This window comes from Pyrus communis, chromosome 5, assembly GCF_041283825.1.
Source record: "Pyrus communis isolate YQ-2024b chromosome 5, ASM4128382v1, whole genome shotgun sequence".
In the NCBI taxonomy this organism is placed as follows: Eukaryota; Viridiplantae; Streptophyta; class Magnoliopsida; order Rosales; family Rosaceae; genus Pyrus; species Pyrus communis.
In genome coordinates this window covers 21,270,001-21,290,621 of record NC_142569.1, presented here as the reverse complement: position 1 = coordinate 21,290,621, position 20,621 = coordinate 21,270,001, and the positions used below count along the sequence as shown (strand labels likewise).

The 20,621-nt window shown below is 37.4% G+C and overlaps 1 protein-coding gene and 1 long non-coding RNA gene across 18 annotated transcripts; both read left to right on the top strand.

Annotated features, from left to right (window-relative positions):
- Positions 1 to 3,769: 3,769 nt before the first annotated feature.
- Positions 3,770 to 6,654, top strand: LOC148696973 (uncharacterized). The gene is made up of 3 exons (XR_015962982.1): positions 3,770 to 3,921; positions 4,397 to 4,444; positions 6,250 to 6,654. It is a non-coding gene; the product is annotated as an uncharacterized LOC148696973 (long non-coding RNA).
- Positions 6,655 to 10,740: 4,086 nt separating this feature from the next.
- On the top strand, positions 10,741 to 14,705 carry LOC137726415 (carboxyl-terminal-processing peptidase 2, chloroplastic). 17 transcript variants are annotated; one of them, XM_088694754.1, is made up of 6 exons: positions 10,753 to 11,300; positions 11,820 to 12,180; positions 12,495 to 12,617; positions 12,794 to 13,020; positions 13,282 to 13,339; positions 13,455 to 14,657. In XM_088694754.1, the coding sequence occupies exons 3-5, from the start codon at positions 12,516 to 12,518 to the stop codon at positions 13,292 to 13,294; spliced, it is 342 nt and encodes a 113-aa protein (XP_088550880.1). In that variant the 5' UTR covers positions 10,753 to 11,300; positions 11,820 to 12,180; positions 12,495 to 12,515; the 3' UTR covers positions 13,295 to 13,339; positions 13,455 to 14,657. The 17 variants fall into 17 exon arrangements, 11 of the variants coding, with proteins under 11 accessions (XP_088550881.1, XP_088550883.1, XP_088550890.1 ...); XM_088694762.1 differs by having other exon boundaries at positions 10,754 to 11,300; positions 12,549 to 12,617; XM_088694763.1 differs by having other exon boundaries at positions 10,755 to 11,300; positions 12,549 to 12,617; positions 12,812 to 13,020.
- The last annotated feature ends 5,916 nt before the right edge of the window (positions 14,706 to 20,621 follow it).

Below are 20,621 nucleotides of genomic sequence, written 5' to 3'. Positions count from 1 at the left end.
GGTGGTATTTTGGAGGAAAAACGGACGGTGGTCCGTGTGGGTGTATGGCGGCAATCCGCAAATATTGAAGCTAACTCAACCAATTACCACCAATCATAGGCTCCCCTCAACCTCAGGAATAAAGCCCAAGTAGTGGTCGAGGCGTTGGAATGAGTATGGAGGTCGAATTGAAGCACACCCACACTTAGGGTTCCGACGGATTTTAGCTAAATTGGGGCTTTTTCTGGCCAAATTGGACTTGGGCACATGTATAAAACTTGCTTTACTCATTGAGATCTTCATTTCTGTGAAATTTGGTAATTTTTGGAAATGGTTGGATTTTCCGGCAAGTCGGGGCGGCCGACCGCCACCCACGGCAGCGTATGCGGCGGCGCGTGGTCAGTGGACCGCCATTGCTATTTTTAGACTATGTTAAATGTCTTGAATTCAGTTTTGATATTTGAATGACGTAGGTTGATCGTTGGAACCTAAATTCTCTACGATACGTTAATAGGTATTTATGTGAATTGACGATCCGACCGTTGGATCGTCACCAAACTTTGTTACATTGTTGTACGTAATATTTGAAGAATGTAAGAACTTACGGAATGGGAATCTGACATATGGATCTTCCCGAATTGGATTTGTAAGTTAATAAAATAAAACGTTAACCGCTAATCAGTTTTGGAAATCGGCGGAGATCCAACCGTTGGATCGTAATGAAACTTAAGTATGTTGTTCTAGAAAGTTACAGATTAGAAATCTGAGTTGTGGATCTTCTGGATCGAGTTTTGCGGGGTTGTGGACCCAACCGTCTATCTTTGATCAACGGTTAACTTTTGGTCAATAGGTCTCAAATTATTCTAGAAGGTCCTTGAGGACATGTTTTATGTAAATTATGTACTCTATCAGTAAGAACTTTGAGACGTGATTTGATAATTGGTCACATGCGACGATAGTTCGTGATGTCTCGATATTCGTGCGAGGGAGTCGTAGCGCGAACCGGTGAGTGGGTCTTTTCCTTTCTATCGTATATATACACATGATTGATAATTCCACAAACATTTTTAAATTGATTTATGCACATTACCTACATATAATTACTATGAATGCTTTGAAGTACTAGTGTGAACTACGAATGACTTGATCCCTATTTAGGGTGTGTAGGCAGTCTAACGAGACGTTAGATTCATCCATACAACAAATGAGACTAAATAATTGAGACAATAGCCTTGTTTGGGGAATTGAGCAATGTGAGGGACATTGGTGAAAAATGTAAAATTTAACCTTATGTTTTGGTGGTTAAATGTTGGTCATAAATTAATATGTGAAGAATCAAGAAATTGAAGTAAGGAAACGTAAGTAATGATAGTTAATTAAACTAGTGTCTAGTTGGGCTTATCACCAATAATTATTCCCGAAAATAATAGTTTGGGAGTCGGGTGTTACAGCTTATGCATTTTATGCCATATTATGTATATGTATATATTTTAAAATGTTATGACATGGTTGAGTATTAGATTGCATCATGGTTTATCCATATGTATATTACTTGCACATAATTATTGTGAACGCTTTGAAGTGCAAAGGTGAACACAGGACACCCAACTAAGTTCAGGTGAGTTTATGGTATTAGTTGAAATGATGGAGTTATGGCATGACTACATGTATGTTTTAGGCAACTCCGACCTTGTCGTACATGTTGCAATAATAGGCAACTCTAACACTATCGTACAGGTTGTCCATGAGTCGTACATGTTATAATAGATGCAGTTAGAGCTCATAAACCTGAACCCAGTGTTAGTGCTCCCGTCCGTGGCCAGGGCACAGTCATTCACATGATGTTCACCTCCCGCACCTTACGCTCACTTTAGATCCAAGGTAGGTGCACAATCCTGTCGTACAAACCACTATAGGTGGTTCCGACTCGTAGGTGACTCGCGATTATTCGCACAGTTTTCACCTGATCGTAGCAATTGAGCGTACTTATTTACACCCAGTCCTGTCGTACAGACCACTAGAGGTGGTTCCGACTCGTGTGCAGGGATATTTAATAAGCTATGGGTTCAGCCGTACAGGCCACAAAAGGTGGATCCGACTGACATATTACTTGGATATTAGCATTGATTGATGAGATATGGATAAGTCCTAGGTCACTATAGGTGACTCCGACTTATGTGCTAGCCTTGATTTATGAGATATGGATAAGTTGTACAGGTCACTATAGGTAACTCTGACTTATGTGCTAGCCTTGATTGATGAGATATGGATAAGTCGTACGGTCACTATAGATGACTCCGACTTATGTGCTAGCATTGATTGATGAGAGATGGATCGGATAAGTCGTACAAGTCACTATAGGTGACTCCGACTTATGTGCTAGCATTGATTGATGAGATATGGATAAGTCGTACAGGTCAGTATAGGTGACTCTGACTTATGCGCTAGCATGTTGATGAGTTATTGATTTAGTTGTACAGGTCACATAAGGTTACTTCGGCTAGCATACCATTTTATATTGATTTATTTCACACGGGTTACTTATTCTTGTTGAAATATTTGACACAACATAACTATGAGACTATTATTTTGGTTATGGTTTTGAGTTATAGTCACGCCTGTTATTTTCTGAGAAATTATATAAGTGTTATGGCGAGGGGCTACTGCCTTTGGTAATTGAAATTGGTTTGAATAGTTTTGTTTGACCCACTCACATTTTCTATTTTGCACCCCTCCAGGTTCTAGCAACAGAGTTCCGTATCGAAGGGGATTCGTGGTACTTTTTAGTATAGATATCTTCTTATGATGGTATAATCATTACCTTATCTTACTGTACTATACATATGCTCTGTATCACGCGTGAAATGGGTCCAGACCCGCTCACTGCGCACTCGTGTACTTAGACACTTTTAGATTTTAATTTATTCATAAGTTATACATTATCACACTTTATGGCTTCGTCGCCTTCGAGGTGTCGGCCAACACGGCTCGATTTGGGGTCCTAGTGGACTTTTTGGGTTGGGGTGTGTAACATTTGACTAGTCATTATGCTTTCTTATTTCCTTTTAAATCGTTTGGTGTTTTTCTTTCATACAATCAATATCGGACATGCATGGATTTTTTCTTTTTTTTTTTTTTTTTTTTTTGGGGTCGATGTATGGATGGATACTTATAAGCACATAAGTAACAAGTGCGGCATAATTTTTGCAGATTTATGACTTTTCAAATTAAACTCAAATTGTGGTTTTGTTGAAAGAGTCTTTTTAAGGGGTTCTTTGATCAACAAAAAAATGAAAAAGGGGTCGTTTGATCGACATAAAAGAAGTCGTTTGATAAGTGTGTTGTTTTTAGATTTTAGTTTGCATGTGGTCTAGAATTTTGGGTGTCTTTTTATGGTAATAATTTTGAATCCTTCCCCATCCGCTTAATAATAATAATTAAAAAAAATTAGTTTTTACTTTATTCTAATAAAAAAAAAAGAACTTATTTGATGAACTTTCATTTTTTTTTTTTTTAAATTAAAAAGTTATTTTTTTTTTAGTCTTTAAAATTTGGATTGATTAAAAAAAGAAAAAACTGAAAGAAGTTATCAAAAAAGTTTATTTAAATATGAAATTAAAAACAAAAATCTAAAATTGAAATATTAATTAATACTTGGGCATTGCCATATAATTCATGGGTTCAAATTGCGTAATAAATTTGGGCCGTTCACACAAAAGCCCAGCCCAATACTAGCTTTCCCTTCTTTTTTTGTATAATTTTTTTTGGTCCTTTCCGTTGACTAGCTTTCCAAAATCTAACGCTAGCTTTCTCTTTATCCGTAGTGGCCTGCAAGATCAAATAGCTGCAATTATCGCTTCACCGGAGCTTCGTGGTGGTTCAATCTTTGACTCAGACATGGCGGATTTTGCAATTCGGAAAGTGGGTTGGAGCGAGTGGAAGGTAAGTGCATTGTTATTTTTTTTTTTCCTTTTCATCTAGGTTTTAACGTCTAATTATTTATATTTAGAAGTTTTTATCTCTAATTTTGAAGATTTCAGTCTCTTAATCTTGTCTCTGTTGTAATTTTGCCCTTCAATTTTAAATATTTTACAATTATGAAAAAAAAAAAAACAGTAATTAAGTAGGGCTTTCGAGGTTTGGGATATTTGGTTGATGTTTTGCTAAAATTGTGTAGAAAACATGATCTTGCTACAATGGGCCAAATTAATTTGCAAATCTGAAGATTTTTATTTTTATTTTTTTGTTCAGAGAATTTTGGTTGTGCTCATTGAAATTGCTATGGATAATTAGTTGTTCCAAAAAGTTTAGGGGTTGATTGGTATTTAATTTGAAACTAATTTATAGTTTTAAAAAAGGATGAAAGTAGCTAAATTATTTCTGAACAATAATGATGAATGCTGCGATTTTTGGTCAGAAATCTGCATGAGGAAGAGAAAGCTCGAAACCCGGCTGCGTGAAGAAGGTATGTTTCGTTACAAACAGTTTTAGTATGTCAAGCTTCCACTAAGTTTTGGACCATCTTCTTTGGGAGGGTTATGGAATCAGTTTATGTTTTCATTCAGATGGTAGTTTCTTGATAGAGATTTTACCACACACGCAAACGGGTTAAAAACTCATATATTACTTGCAAGAAATGACAATGTTGTTGTGGTATAAACGGTTCTCGCAAGGTCGTTCTCCACATGAATTATTAAATAATTCGAAACAAACTAAATTTCAATTAATTATTGTAAAGCAGAAAGTTAAGATGATTGGTTTTATAACCTACTTAAATTAAAACGAATTTAATTAATAAAAATAAACTAATATGCAATATTAAAGATTAAAGGAAAAGAAAACTGTTTTGGAAAAATCAAATTAAGAAAACACTAGGGTTTCACCATCACCTAGCAATCCTATGTATTTTTATCAATTACTTATGATCTACACATGCCACTTTGAAGGTTAGGTTTTCCTAATTTATATTCTACTTGGAACCTTCAACATAGAACGTATATCTAACATGCAACTCGTCCGAACGTTCGGATCAAATCTGAACATGAGAGACTCATTATGCTTTATGAAAACCCTTTGAAAAAAAACCATGCAACCCTTAAGATGTGGTGTTCATCTTAAGTGAAATTACAATTATTAATCACAAGAAGCCAACATCAATTTCAGGAAACCTTCCGACCAAAATTGCATCAAATTACTTTTCTAAAGATCCTAATGGTGATCAGGCATTAAGACAATTAGATAGTTTTAATCACGGTGATCAATAATTCAAAGTATGCATGCAATCAATCATAAGCAATTAAATAAAAATCACATATTCCTGCTAAGGCTTACGGCTTCATCCTAGCAAAAGGAATTAGTTACGCATATTCATAATTGAAATCATAGAACATATTATTAAGAATAAAAGGAATGAAAACACCTTAAAGTATAAAATCTCCAAGAACCCTAGCCAAGTTCTCTGTATCCCCAAAGTTGCATAAAAGAAAGCCCTCCCCTCTGATCAAGAACGGCCAAGCCTTTTTTTAATATCTCCCCAAAACCAGCGCACAAACCCTAACCCTCAAGTATTTTATTCCCACTAAGAAACTAAATAATAATAAAATAAAATAGAAAATAAATTCCTAATTAACCTAGGAAAAATTGCACAGAAACTGTTCAGCCACGTTTTAACCTCAAATATCCTCCAAATCCGGTCCAAGATAGCTTGTTTTAAAGATAAGAACATTCTGAACACATCTCCAGAAGGCCACAAACCCATCCGAGGTCATCTTGGGCTCCAAAAATGCAATTCAAGCCCAATACGTCACTATTCCAGCACTGTGCATGGCTCCTTTATTTTATTGCCAGAAAATCATCGCTTGGTAGAAAAAACTGATATTTTGATACGATCAAGCTAAGTGACTCACGAACGTCCTCCAATTGGAATTACTCCAAAATTCGTCCATTTGACCATGTTTTGCTCCAGAGGAAGTCGAAAATCCTATATTGGAAATATAATTCAAAGTATCAAAATTCTTTCAAATTATTAACCAAAATATACTAAGAATAGGGTTAAATATATAATATAAAATATATTGATCATTTCTCATCTTTGAAACTTCAGTTTAAGTGAAAATTCAATGTAGTTTACCATCCTAATTGGTTTTGTTGTTGGACTATGAATTTGCGTCATTGATCAAGTTGATTTTTGTGTCTCGACCATTTGGTACTTGATATACTTTTTTTGTCATTTTTGACGTGCATCGTATATTGCCGTTGTGAACCATGCAGAAGAGGAGAGACTAAGGAGAGAGGAAGCTGAATGGAGGGCAAAATTAGGCGAGATTACGAAAAGGCAGAGGCAAAGAGAGAGGGAACTAGAAGAATTAGAAAGCTGCGTGCAGAGGCTCTTTCGAGGATGAGAAGACCAAATGTGACTGCAGCTGCTGCTGCTTCACCATCCTTTACTAGAGTGTGCCTAGGTTTCAGCAATGGGCCGAGAACTGAAGGCTTATTCTGGAACTGTATGCTTGACTAAGCAGGGACTGTTCCGAAGAAGTTGACTTAATTAGCTAACCTAGGCTACTTAGACGAGTTGTTGTAAGCCGTCATTTCTGCTTTTAATTTTCTTTCTTTCCCTGAAGTGTTGTCTCACGGAATATTCTGATTGTAATGTTGGAAATTCAGACTTTGAGATATCCTAGTCTTTGTTTAGTGTGGGAGAATTGGAGCGGGTGGTTTTTTAAGGACGAATTTTGTAGCATGTCTTGAAGGATTTGCCATGAAATTTGGTTTTGCATAATACAGATGCATCTCCCTTGCTTGGGATGAAGCCATACATTTCCATAGCCGATTCAGGTTACCGGAAAATTCTTTCGGTCTAGGATTTAGGGTTGGGATGAAAGCAAAAATAACCAGCAAGATGAGCACTGCACCAAAAGTCGAAGGTGGACGGGTTTCAAAATAGGTAATTTCAACCTCAATGTCGAGTCTAAGAGTAGCTACGACATCTGTCTTTTGGTGTCGATATTGAGGTGGTTCCTCGCAAGTGGCCTCTTACCACAATAGTACAAAGAAGTTGAGCATTTACATGACGACAAGGGTTTAAACTCCGTTGTTGACTAATCTAACATCAAATTTAACTAAATATGTTGTTTGACAAAAAAAGAAGATATTGAGGTGGTTTTTCCGTGGAAACGGTTACAGGTAGGGGTGGGTTTGGTTTTTGGCCAAAACCGAAACCAAACCAAAATTTTGGTTCGGTTCGGTTCAATTTTTTTTTTTTTGGTTTTTATTCGGTTCTGTTTTTTTCGGCTCGGTTCTGTTTTTTGGTAAAACCTAATTTTTTTTTTTTTTAAATTTGAAAATTGGTTTATGCTCTAGAACTTTGCTTACAGTTTTTTCATTTCAAAGAAAGTAAAGGAAGGAAAAAAGAGAAAGAGAAAGAAGATGCAAGAAGAAACAAAGAGAAAGAAGATGCAGGGGAGGGTCGGGTGGGGAGAAAAAAATAAAAGGAAGAAAGCAACGGGTCGGAAGGGGAGAAAAAAATGGAAGAAAGAAGAGGGTTGGGTGGGGAGAAGAAAAATGACTTGGATTATGGGTTAATGGTTGGCCTAAAACAAGGGGTGTGCTATCTACACATCCTATTTTACTTCTCACACACCCCTTGATAATTTCTATCCGTTGATCTTCTTTAATTCATTTGATCTGACGGTCAAAAATTAAAAAGGTGTCTAAGAAGTAAAATGGGGTGTGTGGATATCACACCCCTAAAACAAAAGCTTAAAACTTGGGTCTAAACTTAAATTGAGCTTGGAATATAAACACACAAATATTAAATAAATAAATAAACTTATTTATATTTAATTTGGTTCGGTTTGATTTGGTTTGGCTTTTGAATTAGTGAAATCGAAACTAAACCAATAACTTTCGGTTCGGTTTTTTTTTTTTTCCGATTCGGATTTTTTCGGTTTTGGTTCGGTATTCGGTTATGTTTTTTTTTCTTCAGATTTTGATTTTTCCAACCCACCTCTAGTTACAGGGATGTGAGTTTCATCTCAGCTCTCACTCCATTATATATATTGATTTAAATAACATCTTGTATGTTCATCCCAATCGATTAATCTCTCACTCTCTCGTACCAAACCCACAACGATTCCATGCCACTAATGGAATATCATATATCCTCCTTAGGCTCCATTCATCCTCTTTGATACGCTTAAGATTAAATACGTTATGATTTGTTAATAAGAGCAGTTCCACCGTGGTGTATTACCCGGTGGACTGGCGATGGAACAGGGCCAAATAGGCCGGGGGATAAGGTCCAGCGTATGCCAGCCCAAGGGACAGGCCAGGCCCGAGCGACGGGCCCTGCAGGGATTGCTAGCCCGAGAGCCTTAAGGGAATGTGACGTGGGCTGACGTCAGGACGACGTCAACCATAATATAAAATTAATATAAATATAAAATATTAATATAAATTTAATAAATTAATAAAAAATTTAAAAAAATGAAAACCCAGAACTCCGGCTCGCCGGAGTTTGTCGCCGATACACCCACAGACAAATGGCAAAGACTAAACCCAAGGATTTCAACTCGAAAAACATAAAAAACCAGATAATAACTCAAGCAATTGAAGTAGTGCAATAACCTCATCTGGGTTTGAGCAATGGAAGCTTGAAGGTCTCGGCTTCAATGGTGGATCGCCCAAATGGTGCTCTGATGATGCATGCAAGGATATATTCGAGTTCCTCTCAACCAGAGGATTGAGATTTCAAAGTTTGTTTGTTTGTTTGATTTGCTTAAGTTTCGAATAAGAAGAAGGATGAAAAGGAAAGGGAAGGATATATGGATCGGAATCTGAGCTTATGCCTTGGCGTTGGTCCATTTTGTGATGTGTGTGTGTGTGTGAGAGAGAGAGAAGGAATAGGAAAAGGAAGAGTCGGTCCATTTTGTGATTCATATGAGAGAGAGAGAGAGAGAGAGAGAGAGAGAGAAGGAATAGGAAAAGGAAGAGTGTTGTGGAAAAAAGTTGAAACGGAAGAGGAGTAGGAAAAAGGCAAAAGGAAAAAAATTAAAAATTATTTTGTATTATTTTATAAATAAAAAAATACTAATATTTTATTATCAATTGCTAATGCTATTTAGTGTAGGGGTGGAGATGCAAAAGGTGATTACTGTTTATTTAAGACAATTACTGTTCACAGGTGGATTGAATAATGAATTGCCTGGGAAAAGGCTTGGAGTTGCTCTAATGAATTATCAGGTACGCACCTCTAAAAACTTGCGCTGGAAAAGGCACAGTGACCATAACGACGATAGTTGTGTGCTTGACTTAGATCACGATGATGATGGTGCCCTTGGACGATAATGTCGGAGGACGTGTCGTCCGAATTGGGTTAGGTTTGATTTGGTTTGGCTTTTGAATTAGTGAAATCGAAACTAAACCAATAACTTTCGGTTCGGTTTTTTTTTTTTCCGGTTTGGATTTTTTCGGTTTTGGTTTGGTATTCGGTTATGTTTTTTTTTCTTCAGATTTTGATTTTTCCAACCCACCTCTAGTTACAGGGATGTGAGTTTCATCTCAGCTCTCACTCCATTATATATATTGATTTAAATAACATCTTGTATGTTCATCCCAATCGATTAATCTCTCACTCTCTCCTACCAAACCTACAACGATTCCATGCCACTAATGGAATATCATATATCCTCCTTAGGCTCCATTCATCCTCTTTGATACGCTTAAGATTAAATACGTTATGATTTGTTAATAAGAGCAGTTCCACCGTGGTGTATTACCCGGTGGACTGGCGATGGAACAGGGCCAAATAGGTCGGGGGATAAGGTCCAGCGTATGCCAGCCCGAGGGACAGGCCCGGCAGGGATTGCCAGCCCGAGAGCCCGAAGGGAATGTGACGTGGGCTGACGTCAGGACGACGTCAGCCATAATATAAAATTAATATAAATATAAAATATTAATATAAATTTAATAAATTAATAAAAAATTTAAAAAAATGAAAACCCAGAACTCCGGCTCGCCGAAATTCGTCGCCGATACACCCACAGACAAATGGCAAAGACTAAACCCAAGGATTTCAACTCGAAACACATAAAAAACCAGATAATAACTCAAGCAATTGAAGTAGTGCAATAACCTCATCTGGGTTTGAGGAATGGAAGCTTGAAGGTCTCGGCTTCAATGGTGGATCACCCAAATGGTGCTCTGATGATGCATGCAAGGATATATTCGAGTTCCTCTCAACCAGGGGATTGAGATTTCAAAGTTTGTTTGTTTGATTTGCTTCAGTTTCGAATAAGAAGAAGGATGAGAAGGAAAGGGAAGGATATATGGAACGGAATTTGAGCTTATGCCTTGGCGTTGGTCCATTTTGTGATTCGTGTGTGTGTGTGTGTGTGAGAGAGAGAGAGAGAAGGAATAGGAAAAGGAAGAGTCGGTCCATTTTGTGATTCATATGAGAGAGAGAGAGAGAGAGAGAGAGAGAGAGAGAGAGAGAAGGAATAGGAAAAGGAAGAGTGTTGTGGAAAAAAGTTGAAACGGAAGAGGAGTAGGAAAAAGGCAAAAGGAAAAAGATTAAAAATTATTTTGTATTATTTTATAAATAAAAAAATACTAATATTTTATTATCAATTGCCAATGCTATTTAGTGTAGGGGTGGAGATGCAAAAGGTGATTACTGTTTATTTAAGACAATTACTGTTCATAGGTGGATTGAATAATGAATTACCTGGGAAAAGGCTTGGAGTTGCTCTAATGAATTATCAGGTACGCACCTCTAAAAACTTGCGCTGGAAAAGGCACAGTGACCATAACGACGATAGTTGTGTGCTTGACTTAGATCACGATGATGATGGTGCCCTTTGACGATAATGTCGGATGACGTGTCGTCCGAATTGGGTTAGGTTTGTCAGAGAAAATAGGGGAACTGTGATTTTGTTGTCGACAACAGCACCCCCTCGCCTACCGCCGTTGATTCGCCGGTCACCACCACCTTGTCTCTAAAAAAATTTGGTCTTTGGATGCCCAATTCTTCAATTACCTCTCCACGCAATTCCACATGGTGCTTGATGCACAACTTTAATACGAGGGTGAAATGGGAAGTTTGTGGGATAAATTTTTTAGGTTGGCTGTGGAAAGATATCTTTTGGTTCGAATGAAACTTCCCATTAGATAACGTTCTCAACGGAAAAGGGAGAGCTCTCCGGGTGCGGACTCTCCATTCTTGGAGGTCCTCGCTAGCTGTGCAACTGCATCTTCATCCCCTCATTTCCTACAAGAACCACCGTAGCTCCGCCTCCATGGCCGCCACTCCTCCGCCTCAGGTACCCCTTCCCCTCTCTCTCATCGATTTCTATCTAATTCATGTCTCATTTTAGCTCTCTTTCTCTGGGCATAATCTGCAATTATGGAATTAGAGAACAATATAGTTGCGGAATTACTTTTTAATCATAAAATTCTAAAGCTTTTCGGTTTCATCTTTTGCGAAATTACGTTCTAATCAATGGTTTGATTGCGGTTACATGAGTTTAAATTACTTGGTAGGTGCTCCAAGAAGATGTCTTGCTTTTCTATTGCAACTTGTTTGGCGTAAACATCTAGTTATAAGTCTTTAAATCATTTTACGAAGGAAAATATACGACTAGCTAATCGTTTCTAATTATTTTTCTTAGGACATTATGGTGCTTATTATATCTATTCAGGCGGTTTAGTAATATATTGTAACTTTCCTAGAGTTTTAATGTTGGAAATTGATACTAAAGGTGCTCTATAGTGTATGCCGGGCGTTATCTAGTTGTAATGGGGACTCCCATAATTACACTTTTTAACTGGACTCTTTGCAGGTGCTGCAATGGAAGTATCTTCCAGTAAGGATTGTAGAAGCTCGAGCAAAGTCTCCCTTAATGTGTATAATGACTACGTCGCTTAAGAGGCCGATAAATTATGGTAACAATGACGGGGACTTTAAGCACAGTTTCTTGATTCTACCGGTGTTGAGGCTCAGTCGGAGTTTTGTTTGTCAGGGTGGTTTGTTTTCAGCAAATTATAGTAAGGTCAGGAAAAAATTTCGATTGAAGAAATATGCTGGCAGTCTCCATGAAGTGCTAAAACGTTCAGAAAAAATTAGACGGCTTGTTTTTGTTTTCGTTGCTGGACTGATGTTTGTCATGTCAGCTTCTCTTTCTGTTAGCGGTACTCCATCCAGTAAGTTTACGTTATACGGTAATGGAGTAATGATAATGGAGTAATGACAACCCAAAGTCGTGCAATGTTAAGGGATTTACTTTAATCTGACTTTGAGTCACCTAAAGTCCGCTCTCATTTTTGTTTATACTTGTCGTTTCATTTTCCAGCTTGAAATTTTTCAAGATTTACTGATCCTACCATTCCAAGGGCTCCATTCACTTGACAAACCATTATTTTACTAAGCTGTAGTTGGGTTTTGCATAAAAATGAGCAAAGCTTTGTGCCAGCTGGATCACTTCATTTAACTGATAATTTTATACTTATCTTTCCAGTTTCTACCTCTTTAAATCCTAATGTTCTATTTGCAATCAAATATGGCAATTAAGAAGATGCTTGACACATTGGAGGATCCTTTCACTCGGTTTCTGGAGCTTGAAAAGTTCATTACTCTACGGGTACAATGATTTTCTTCTTATACTATTAGTGTATTAGAGTAGTTCATTTTAGCCTGAATAAGAATCTGATGCACCATTAGACACTACATCAAACTCACTCTACAAATCAGTCATTATCTTAAGGTACATTTCTTCAGTTGGATTTGAATATAGTTGTTGTTCCTGAAATCTGTTAGTATCTTCTTCAAGGGCAGTCTGGAACTCAAGGTGCTTTTACAGGCGTAGGGCTGTCAACTGGCTACCCTACAAAACTTGATGGATCAGCTGCTGGTTTTGTTGTTATTTCAGCTTCCCCAGGAGGTCCAGCAAACAGAGCTGGCATGTTGTCTGGGGATGTTATTCTGGCTATTGATGATACAAGTACAGAAACAATGGGCATATATGATGCTGCAGAGCTGCTACAGTGAGTTTCTTACACTTCCTTCCACTTAACCTGTCATTATAGTAACTATCCATTAAGTATTAGGATTTAATGGGGATTACTCGCAATCATTTAAAAATCTGGAGAAGCTCTTGACCTTGGGTCCTTTGAATTTGTGTGTGGGTCTGGTTACTTGTAATTGAAACAAGTGTTTTCAGAATCATGACTTGTTTTTCCCAACTAAATTTTTATTTATTTTCATTTATATCTATTTTTTTCCTAATTGTTACTGGGGACCTGAAGGAAGTACAGTTAAACTAACAGTTCGTAGTGGACCTGAAATAAAGCACCTGGATTTAATGTAGGTTCAATTCTTCATTCATCCGTGCTGAAATATTGTAATATTATTGTCTAAGGAATTATTCGTTCATTTTTATTTTTGTTGGGGATAATAATCAAACTCTCTTTGGCATAAGGTGATAAGGAACATGAATGGTCTGGTTGCAAACGGCTGGGACGCTAATCCTCCGAGTCGGGGCTCAAGCAGATGTCCGTGGTCTGACATCTCGGCTGGTATTCCCTCTTTTCTTCAATCTTGCAACTTTGTGGTTGGTAATGGGGAGAGGCTGAGGTTTTGGAAGGACGGTTGGTTGGAGGGTGGACCGCTGAAAGAGCACTTCCCATGATTATTTTTGTTATGTAGGACAAAAAACCAAAGCATTTCCAGGATGGTGGCTCCCTCTTTACAGTCGGTTAGTTGGAATTTTGAGTTCAGGAGAAACCTCAGAGAGTCAGAGATTGAAGAGGTGGCTGGCTTACTGCAGAAGGCGGAGTCCGTGCGGCTGTGCCGTTCTAGAGCTGATAGGAGAAGATGGAATTTAGAAGGATCTGGCCAGTTCACCTGCAAATCCAATAATTCCTTTCTATGCAACAACGAAGTTGTGCAACAATTCCCTCCGTCCTCTCAGATATGGAAAGCAAAAGTGGCTCCAAAAGTCAAATTCCTAGAGTGGCTAGTGGCACTCCGGAAGGTTAATACATGTGATCAAGTCCAAAGACGAATGCCTTTTACTTGCTTCACCAACCCCCCCCCAACTGGTGCGCTTTGTGTAAGTCCGGGGAGGAGAGCGCCAACCATGTTTTCCTCCATTGCCCGTATAGCATCCAACTTTGGTGGAAATTGCTCAAGGAAGTTGGAGCGGCCTGGGTCATCCCAAAGGGCTGTTTTGAGCTCCTAAGCACCAAGTTTGAAGCCTTAGGAAAAGGGAGGAAAGCTAAAACCTTGTGGGGATCTCTGTTGATGGCCCTCTTCTGGAACATTTGGTTGGAGCGTAATAAAAGAGTTTTTGAGGATTGCAAGGGAGTTGGGGTTGAGGAGCTTTGGGATAGAGTGAGACACTGGGCAGCTCTTTGGTCTTCTGTTGCTGTCGAGTTTAGAGATTACAGTCTTCCTTCTATAGCTAGGGATTTGGTTGCTGCCGTTTTTTGATTCGGCTTAGCCTTTCCTTTGTTCTTTTAGTTTTAATTTAGGGGTCTTTGCTAGTTGTTCTCCTTGCGCCGGGTGGATTTCTTTTCCACGTGGCTGTCTTTTCCTAATTTGTATTTTCTCCCTTTTTTTAATAAATTCTCTCATTTCTATTCAAAAAAAAAAAAAAAAAAAAAATGTTGTATGCCCAAAAGTGTTTGCAGATTATTGATTTGATAATATGTTGGTTTTAATTCGTCAAGGAATGCATTTGATAATCAGTGAAACTTAAAAATATTAGAATGTTTTTCGTTTAAGTTCTCGTTTTATTTGATGGCTGGCAATTGAGCTGGTGTTTAACCAGAAGTCATCCCATTTGCTTGGACCCTCGAGCTACTGTTAAAGTGGGGGATTAGCACTTAGGAGTGGGGGTTAATTGTGATTAAATGTTGTGAAGATCGTCCCATCCACCTAAACTCAATGCCTCCCGACCACTACCATCAGCTGAAGCATCATTTCCGACTACCCAAGATTGATAATCCATACTTCTGTCACTAGTTTCCTGGTCTTCAACATATCTTTGTCACCTGTTTTAGCATTACCAAAACTGCTGGCAAAAGGTTTCCTTCTCCTCCTTGTCCTGGACTTGCGTTTCGGCCTACTCCGTGTCCCAACTTCTTAAATAACAGTGAAAATGCTGACTGACCAAGGGGGAGTGCTAACGCCATGAGGAAACCTTTCGGACCCGTGGCAGCAGCAAAGATGCAATAATAGCTGGAAATGCCCATCCATAGGATTTGAACACCTGCACCAACAAAAGAAAACACACCTATGACAGATTCTGCAATAGAAACCGACCAGCACAACCGCAATCATTTTCATTATTTATTGATTTAAAATATATTTTCTTTAACGGGTAACGAGTCGAGTCATATTACCTGATAATATCAACGGATCGATTTCAGATCGGGTCATTATCCTTTTACTTTAATGGGTGTTATACGACACGATCCGTTAAAATATCGGGTATGACAATGACACGAAAACGACACTGTAGATATCGAAATTTCGGTGAAACAAATGTTGACCAATGCATTAAAATTTCAACGTTCACGTGTCACATAAATTTTACACGTGGCGTGTGACTCCACAAAAAATCGGAAAAGTCATCAAGAAAAACACGTGTCAACACCTGACAGAAATGATTTATTTCATCTGAGTATTATATTCAAAATTAGGCCTTTAAAAATTCTATAAATAGGAGGAAGAATTCTTTCATTTCTCACCAATTCACAATACATTTCTCTACTCCCAAATTGGAAGAGAATTCACCAAAATCCTTGAAGCTTTGAAACTCTAAAGCTTTCAAACATCCAACCTCCCAAATGCTGCAATCATTTTCATTATTTATTGATTTAAAATATATTTTCTTTAACGGGTAACGGGTCGAGTCATATTACTTGATAATATTAACGAGTCAATTTAGAGTCGGGTCATATTACCCTTTTACTTTAACAGGTGTTACACGACACGACCCGTTAAGATATTGGGTATGACACGAAAACGACACGAATGCCATGTCTACATTAAGATATTGGGTATGTCATGAAATAACACGAACACGAAAAACATGACACGAATGCCATGCCTACTTTTTCCTTGGCATTTTATCAATAAGATCAGAAATCCTTTTTCATATCTAGGGCATATAGAGGCATAACACTTTTTTATAATTCACTTTAGAATATAGTTAAGCAACAAAACAAATTTAAGCTAGTAATTAATAAATAAGCAGAAATAATATACCAAGGGTGTATAGAGGCAGGAGCTTCAGTGCTTCTGGAAGAATAAGCTGTCCAGATCATGATACAGTAGCACAATCTAACTAATTGGATCGTAATGCTCTATTACACGTCATTATTAAATAGTTTGAATTGCCAAGTGTACAATTCTCAATGTATACGGTCATATGGGCTAGGCTTCTTTATTGAACATTTGTTTTAATGACAATATCTTATAACAATCATACGAGCTTATATAGAAAAGTTAATTCATGACGTTGTAGAGTATGATTAAAATACTACTATTTTAACTTTCTGATTTTATGTAAGTGTTTCTCCAATACAGGGATGGATGTTCAACTGCACACACGCTTATAAACGCTGAGTAAGTCCAAGGAAACAGGGATGAAGATGGGATTGGCGAGGGTGGGGTGGGTCTCACATGGAGATTTGTTTGGAGGAACCGAATCCCTTCCATATCCAATAAAATTGCACTTGCTGAACATGCGATTCGGACCGTTAAAATTTAATCCAATGGCTACAAGCAGGGACCTTTAAAAGTTACAATAATTGTAACCGTTGTATCAAATTTCAACGGTCCTGATTGCCTGCTCAACAGGCTCAGTATATATGGATCCGGAAGGAATCTGGTTCCTTGTTTGGAGTCAATTTATGTCCCAAACGCAGCGGATCTGAGTCTAAAGCATTGATTGGGATTTGGAACTGCAGATGAGGTGTTGGATCGTATACTTCACGACGTCGGCAAGATCCGTGTGTAAGGTCAACTAGAGGAACAAGCGCATGGGGTTCCTAATCAGGTGCATTTTATTTGGCAGCATATGCAAAAGAGAGGTTTCTCTCCCTTCCTAATCTCTCTCTCCTTCCATCCCCTTCTATTTAAACGGTTACGATTACGCCACGTTTATATATATTGTTTTGAATTTTTTATATAGAGAATATGACAAAAAGAAGAGTGTGAGAGGAGGGGATGGTAATAGGAGGAGAGAGAATCCTACTCACATATGAAATATGGGATGTGTAAAAGTTTTTCTTTCTTCAATGATACTCTTTCAAAATTAGAAATGAAATGTTTTATTTTTAATCTCGTAGGTAACAAATTTAAAATTTATTTATTTATAAATATGTAAAAGAAATTTATTCTTATTGAAGGCTTCAATTTCACGTCGCGTGAAGCAAAATGAGAAAACAAATATGAAACATAAACATTTTACTGAAACGGATCGAACTTTTACCAGACAAACATACCTCACATTCTTTTGTAACTTTATTTTCTAGTTTGATTGTTACTTCGCTATTTAACTCACCAATAAAAGCTAACTTATTGGATCACATAAGTACCAACTTTAACATCGTTACTAGTAAACATAAAACAATTTTTGAGTAACCTTGACTCAAGAATAATTAAGTGTAGCAAGACCATTATCGATTTTCTAAGTTTGCCTCTCACTGACTTTATGGGATTATCACTAAATTAAACAAATCAAATCCAAATTCATAGCACGAAAAGGTATGTGCATCTGATGTATGGGTGCATTTTTGCTCACCCACATTAACATTGGTGTATGCTCACCATACACTTATATGTCTGCCATCTGTCTCATTCCCTAATCATAGTTAACTTCTTTATTAAATACTTTTTCAATTTTTAAAAGTAATTTAAAATACTGATTAAACAAAAACAAAAACAAATACAAACCTACCCCACTCAGCCAAGCCAACCCAGACAAACACCACTCACGCCGTCGTCGCCAACGACCACCTTTCAACCCCAATTCCTTATTTACCCATCACTTAAAGCCACTCCACTCCACGGGTATCAATGGAAAACCCTTTCTCTTTTCTATCCCTAAGGGTCCAAAAATCCCAAGCCGAAGAAGAACTCAACCTAAATCCAAAAATCCCAAACCCTTCTCTTTCAACCGAAGAACTCAACCTAAATCCATTTTTCTCACAAACCCATTTGAAAAACTTCCAAGCCTTCACGGCTCTTTATCCAAATTCTTCAAAACATAGATTACTGCTACATCGGTGGTAAGTGATGGGTATTAGGACTCGGATAACTCGTTCTGCAACTCACTGGACCACCGGTTGGCCAAAATGAGTTGCAGAACCTAAAAAGGCAACATAAATAGAAAGAGGGATGAGAGAGGAGGAGAAGGTGTAAGAAACCTAATTGGACTAAACTAAATTGTATAAGGAAGAAATGCAGTTGCCAATTGTATAAACTGGTGGGAGTTGTAAACGTGTAAAACTGCTTCCTATAATGAAGGAATATGTGGTGATTGTGATCACAAAACAACTTGCAATCTGAAACTGCTAATAACTATAAAGAACCAACACTCCACGATAGATGGAAGTTGGCAAAGGTTATACTTATAAAAGGACTCCCTGCTCACAAAGAAAACGTTCGGTAATCAGGGTTCTATCACCATTGGAACATAAGGTCTTGAGTGAGTAGAAGAATTCTTATGTGTTACCAGTAAACACAGCCTGCACCAGGTTTTTCAGTTGGTGTTGATGCTGTCTTTGTTGCTGGGCAGATGGGTTCTCAGGTATGGTCGATCTCTTTTTAATGCCAACTCTTGTAATGATATGTGTAAGATATGTTGTTTGTGATCCTTTTTGAAGACTAACCATTTATAGTTCCTACAGAAGGGTGAAGAAGAGAAAGGGAGATAGTGAACATATGGTTTATCCGGCTGCCAGACGAAGAGGTGGTCACGACGGCGGCATGCTAGGTGTTTGCGGAGTGATCTGGGTGTGTAATTTGAAGTGCAATGGGACTGTATTTATTTTTGTTTAATCTCAGTGTTTTAAATTAGAAAAAGAATATTTAATAATGGAATTAACTATAGTCAGGAGATAAGACAGATGGCAGGCATATAGGTATATGGTGAGTATACACTAAGATTAATGTGGGTGAACGAAAATGCACCCTTTGAGGTATACTGCCCAAATAATTCTCTTCGAACGAAAATGCACCCTTTGAGGTATACTGCCCAAATAATTCTCTTCGAACGAAAATGCACCCTTTGAGGTATACTGCCCAAATAATTCTCTTCAAATAAATTTGGCAAGAAATTACTACTGTCCTTGATTTTTTTTTTTTTTTTTGGCCAAATGTGTTTTGTAACCGAAATTTTGATTATTCTATTATATTGATGTGTATAGTGTAATGAATTTTTGTCCACAATATATTAATCATTAAATTATTTACCAATAATATAACATCCAAATCCTCAGTGTAAAATCTCTTACACTATGATTTGATGAGATAAATAAATTTGAAATTTGGATAAAGGTTAGAATTTATAAATGATATGCACTAATTCTCTTGCTTTGATTCATAAACATAAAAATTTAGAATTTCTGCGTGAAAAAAAAACTTAGGATATGAGACCTTCAATTCCCAAGTATAAATTCATTGTGAATATGCATCATTTCCTAATTCTATAATTGAGAGTTTAAAAATAACGAATTTCATATTCAATTTCATTGTTCCTTTAGGTTAACCAAGCAGAAAAATTCACAAATTCTAGAAAATAAAATCCCGTCATTTCAATTTACATCATTTTAAAATTTATTAGTAATCTTAAATTTCTTAATCCAAACATAGTGTTAAATTGTCATGTCGTCCTAATATGGAGAGGAAGTGAAAGAGGGCTAGTTTCCCATCCCCTTTTCCCTCTTTTCCACTCAGAAACCCACCTAACTATCGACGAAATTTTTTTTTTTGGAGCTTTCCAATTTTCCCAATCCTCATTGAAGGAAGGAAGACTCAAGAACGTCTAAGTTGTAACGGATCATTATTATTAAGTTAGTTGAGGTGTAAAGTGATGACTCAGTGCGTTAGCACACGAGCATGTATAATTCAAGGACAATAATCACTAGCTCATTCAGGAAAGTAGGAGATCATTGGTGTTCAAATAGTTTTCTACAATGCTCCAGAGTATCTGATATTTTGGGGTTTGATTTTTAAATGGTGGATCTTCGATCAAAAATACATATGCGAAGGAACTGTATCTTAATCTTCTGCAAAATACCAAACTGTAAAGAGAGATTTGAATTGCCAACTTTGTTACTAGCGCAAACATTTGCAAGAAACAAAAACAAATTTGATCGGCAACTTGGAATCTTTCTACATTGCCTGCTCTTCTCGACTTACTTCAGCAAACCATTTGGCTATCCTTGTCAATTCTGCAGGCATTACTATATACTTGTTTAAATCTGCACTAAAATCCCATCCCCGACGACATGTTTTTCTCGTGATTTCATTTGACTTCAGAGGCAACATGAATTGTAAGTTTTCTGCCAAAAAGGGTACTATGTAAGACGAGGAGGAAGAAGAAGAAGAAGAAAGAAGAAGAAGAAGAAGA